At 65.8% G+C, this 4,808-nt stretch overlaps 1 protein-coding gene across 1 annotated transcript; it reads right to left on the bottom strand.

Annotated features, from left to right (window-relative positions):
• Positions 1-2,628: 2,628 nt before the first annotated feature.
• POU4F2 (POU class 4 homeobox 2) lies at positions 2,629-4,376 on the bottom strand (the record flags this gene model as incomplete). The annotated part of the gene is made up of 2 exons (XM_082760294.1): positions 2,629-3,570; positions 4,089-4,376. 2 exons carry the CDS (start codon positions 4,374-4,376, stop codon positions 2,629-2,631), a joined length of 1,230 nt encoding a protein of 409 aa, XP_082616420.1.
• Positions 4,377-4,808: the final 432 nt, after the last annotated feature.

A 4,808-nucleotide genomic window follows, 5' to 3' on the forward strand; every position in this document is an offset into this window, starting at 1 on the left:
ACCTCCTCGCCACTTAATTTTATTTCCATTCTCCCCGCGTGGAGCGGGAAGCCCGGCTCGCAGGGGAGCCGCCGTGCGCCTGCAGACGGGGGATGTCAAGCGGAGACTCCCCGTGCAAAGTTAATTTCAATTCCCGAGGAGGATTTCGCCTTCTCGCTCGCTCTGACCCGCAGTAATTAGCTGAGATAACTAATGATTACTTACTTATTCCTTGTAATTATCTGGATTTAATAATTCGCTGTGTAATTTATTAATTCGCCCCTAATAGCCTCGAAGTGAGCGGCTCGCCGAGCAGGGCGAAGCGAGGCGGCGGAGCTCGCTGCCCGCCCGACGCCCGTCCCCGCCGCCGGCTCTGGGCTCTGGGGGTCCCCCCGGGCCCCCCCCCGGCCGATGCCGCCCCCCGGGAGCCCCCCCGGCCCCGGCCCCGCCGCCCCCTCCTCCCGCAGCCCCTCCGCACACCCCGGGAGTTGCGTGATCCCGGCCCGCTCCGCCGCGGGGCTCAGCGCCAGGACAGCGCCTGTCCCCCCCCCTTGACCCTCCCCGGACCCCCCTCGGACCCCCTCGACCCCAAACCCCCGCTCCCTTCCCCAGCAGCCCGGCGGGGGCTGCGGGCAGGGGAAGGCGCCGCCACCGCCACGGCCGGAGCCGGGGGCTGCGGGGCCCGGGGGGGCTCGGAGGGGCCGGGAGGGGGTCGGGGGGGCCGGGGGGGCACCTCGCCGTGCCCGGGCGGCTTTGAAGCTGCAGCTGGAGCTGGTGGCAGGGCGGAAAGATGAATATTTACGAGCGCTTTGCGGAGCATCTCCGCTCCCCTCCCCGCCCGGCGTCGGGTTTCCCCGGCTTTTGTGAGCGCCGCACGGTGAAAACACTTTTTTTTTTTTCTTCTTTTTTTTCCCCTTTTCCCAGCTTTATTTATCTAGAAATATTTATAGGTAATTTTTTTTGTTCGCGACGCCAGAAGGAGCCGCGCAGGCTGCGGGGCCGGAGGGGACCGGGGGTCCCCCGTGTGTCCCCCCCGGGGCGGGGCGGGGAGGGGGCGCGGAGCTGGCCGGGGGGCGTCAAGGGGGGGGTCAGCGGGGTCTGGGGGGGTCGGGAGCGCGTCCCCGCCGCGCTCGTCCTCCCCCTGCCCCCGGCCGCAGGCTGCGGGAGAGGATTTCGATGGGAAAAGGGGAGAGGATGGGGTAGGGGGGGGCAGAAAGAAGCAGCAAACGCGCCGTGCCAGTAAAACGTTAAAATCTTTTTTTTTTTTTTTCTTTTTTAATGAAAGACGATTCAACACCATTGAAAAATAACGCGGTACAGGACTAGAATAAATAAACCTATCGCCCGAATAAATAAATAAATAGGAAAAAAAAAAAAAGGAAATAAATTAAAAAAATAAATTAAACAATAAAAAATAAATAAAATTTAAAAAAGGGAAGCGAACCAAAGCAACGAAATCGGGTCATGTACAGGACTTAAGACTGGCAGCAGTCTCAGCTAGAACAGCAATACAGCGAAATCTGTCCGAGGAGGTCCAGGTGCGCGCCCACCCCCACTATTTACAGCGGCCGGGAGCGGGCAGTGCCCGCGCCCCCCCCGCGCCCCGAGCAGCGGCACCGCGCAGCCCCCGCAGCCCCCCGCAGCCCCTCGCCCTGCCCTGCACACGGCTCCCCCGCGGAGACGCCTCCCAAAAAAAAAGGGGGGTCACCCTCGGCGGCCCGGTACGGCCGTGGAAGGCGGCGAGAAGCCGGCGGCCCGGAGAAACGCGGGGCTGGTGGAGAAATAACGGGGCCGGGGCGGCTCCGGGGCGCTGCGCCCCAGCTCCGGGGGGAGGCGAGCAGGGGGCGAGCCGGGGTCCCCCCCGCGCCCCCAAATCTCTGTGCAAGGCGGAAAACGAGGGCGGGAGGAGGGGGGGAGCGGCTGGGGCCGGGCCGGGCGCTGCGGGGCAATTTACAGCCGGCCGAAAGGGAGGGTCGGGAGGCGAGGAGAGAAGCTCACGTTCAGAAATCCTACCAACACAAAATGTTTGATTCTCACTATCCTTTTTTTTTTTTTTTTTTTTTTTTTTTTTTACTTTTACCAAGACTTAGATTAAAGAGGTGCAATTAATTCGAATGAGCACGAAATGAAGTTGCTAGAGAGAGAAATTAATAATTTACAAGGGGCTGCTTGGCGGCAATCTAATAACAGCTTTCGGGGAGCGGTGAACACAGCGGGGTCGGCCCTTCCCCGAGCGCTGCGGCTCCCGAGGAGGACGGGGAGGGGGGGTAGTAACCACAGTAAAAATATATATATATATTTATAATACGCAGTGTAAATGCAGAAAACCCTGCCATCTGTTTTTTTGTTTTTTTTTTTTTTTCTTTTATCATTATTATTATTTAAATCAAAATACTTTAGAGGCGTCCCTCGCGGCGCGAGCCTCAACTCTGGATTGCAGTCTGGGTCCCGAGCCCCCGAGCGGGGCCCGGGCGGGCTCGGGACCCCCCCAAATCCCCCCAAAACCCTCCCCAAACCCTCCCCAAACCCCCCTCCCCCCCCCTACCGCGGCGGTACCTGCCGGCCGGGGCGGCCCCCGGCCCCGCGCCCCCTGCGCTGCCCGTCCCGGGGCCCGGCGGCGCGGGGTGGGCGCGGGGCGGCGGCTCGGGGTCAGATGCCGGCCGAGTACTTCATGCGCTTCTGCTTCTGGCGCTGGTTGCAGAACCAGACTCGCACCACGTTCTTCTTGAGGTCCAGCTTCTCGGCGATGGCGGCGATCTTCTCGGAGGAGGGCCGGGGCTGCAGCGCGAAATAGGCCTCGAGCGAGCGCTTCTCCGGGGCGGCGATGGAGGTCCGCTTGCGCTTCTTCTCGGCGCCGCTGAAGAGCTCGGGCTTGGCCAGCTTCTCGCGGTGCGACTTCTCGGCCTCCTCCAGCCAGGCCTGCAGGATGGGCTTGAGGGCGATCATGTTGTTGTGGGACAGGGTGAGCGACTCGAAGCGGCAGATGGTGCTCTGGCTGAGCGAGCCCACGCCCGGGATCTTCAGGTTGGCCAGCGCCGAGCCCACGTCTGCCTGGGTCACCCCCAGCTTGATGCGGCGCTGCTTGAAGCGCTCGGCGAAGGCCTCCAGGTCGCGGGGGTCGGCGTCCACGTCGCTCACGCAGCCCATGTGCGCCGGCAGCCCGTGGCCGTGGGCCATGCCCAGCGCCGCCGGGTGCATGGGGTTCATGCCGGCCATGTGCGGAGCGTGGCCCGGCGTGGAGACCACGGCGCCGTCGGGCCCGGCCATGGCCCCCAGCGCCAGCCCCGGCGTCAGGTGCTCCAAGAGTTCCCCCTCCAGCGCCTGGTGGGGCTGGTGGTGGTGGTGGTGGTGGTGGTGGTGGTGGTGGTGGGCGCCCGACAGGGCGGACGGGTGGGAGATGGGCACGGAGGACGAGGAGGCGGCCGAGGTGCAGGGGATGGTGTTCATGGTGTGGTACGTGGCGTCGGGCTTGAAGGGGCTGTGGTGCGGCGGGTGGTGGTGGTGGCTCTTGCTCGGGGAGACGATGTCCACGGCTGCCAGGGCTTCGGCGCGGGCCAGCAGGCTCTCGTCCAGACCGCCGAATATATTGCTCTGCAATTGCAAATAGAAGGCGCACATACCGCTCAGCGGGGAATTCGCCTCCCCGCGCGCTCCGCCGTGCCACTAAAACCTTCCCCGCATGTTAAAAAAGAGATCCTGGGGGGGGGGGGGGGGGAGGAAGGAAAGGACGGGGAGGGGGGGAGAGGATGGGAGGGGGGGGAGCGGGAGAAGGAGCGGCACGGGGAGCGAGGGGAGCGGGCGAGGCGCGCGGGCTGCCACGGGCGCGCACACGGGCGGGCACACGCGCACACACACACACACACGCACACGCACACGCACCCGCACACACGAGCATGCACACGCACGCCGGCCGCCCCACGCCCCGGCGGCCCCACGCAGCGGCCCCAGGTCATAAAAATTCATGGGGGCGCCGAGCCCCGGCGCATGCATAAGTTGGGCGAGCGGCCCGGCGCCGCCGGGTGATTTGCTGCGCGGCCATGAAAAAATCATCAGGCGGCTCCGGGGGGCCGCCGAGGGGCTCCCCTTAAAGCGGGGCGGCGGGCACCTACCGGAGGGGTGGGCAGGCAGCCCCGCCGCATCGCCTCCGCGCCGCCGGAGCCGCCGGAGCCGCCGCCGGAGCCCGAGCCCGAGCCGGAGCCGCCGCCGGAGCCGGAGCCGCGAGCGGCGGAGCCGCCGGTGCCGGTGCTGCTGGGGGGGCTGGCGGCGGGGGCGGCGGCGGAGGGGCAGGGCGAGGCGCTGTGCAGGGCCGAGTACTTGGCTTCGTGGAGGCCGCCGCCGCCGCCGCCGCCGCCGTGGGGGAGGCCGAAGGGCTGCTTGCTGCTCAGGGACATCATCATCGTGCTCGCCGCCGCCGAGGAGGGCAGGGGCGCGGGGCCCGGGGGCCCGGACCCCGCGGAAAAGCCACAGGAGCCCCGCCTGCACCACCCACCCCCCCACCCCCGCGCGGAAAGGAAAAAAAAAAAAAAAAAAGAAAAAAAAAAAAAGAAAAAGAAAAAAAAGCGAGATTTTTTTTTTAGAAAAGGAAAATTTAAAAAAAATCCCTCTCGGTCCCCAGCAGGGCGGCCGGGAGAGGCGGCTCCGGGGACGCGCGGGGGATGCTCCGGGGCTGCTCCGGGGCTGCGCGGGGTTTGCGCGGGGTTTGCGCGGGGCTGCCTCCCGCCCGGGCGCTCGCCGCCGGCCGCCGCCGCCTCCGCTCCGGCGCCGGCCCTCGCCGCTCGCCAAGTGCCCTCCCCGGCGCCGCGCCGGTGGGTTTTACTCGCTCCCCTCCC

Source organism: Aythya marila, assembly GCF_965140915.1.
Source record: "Aythya marila genome assembly, chromosome: 4".
Classification (NCBI taxonomy): domain Eukaryota; kingdom Metazoa; phylum Chordata; class Aves; order Anseriformes; family Anatidae; genus Aythya; species Aythya marila.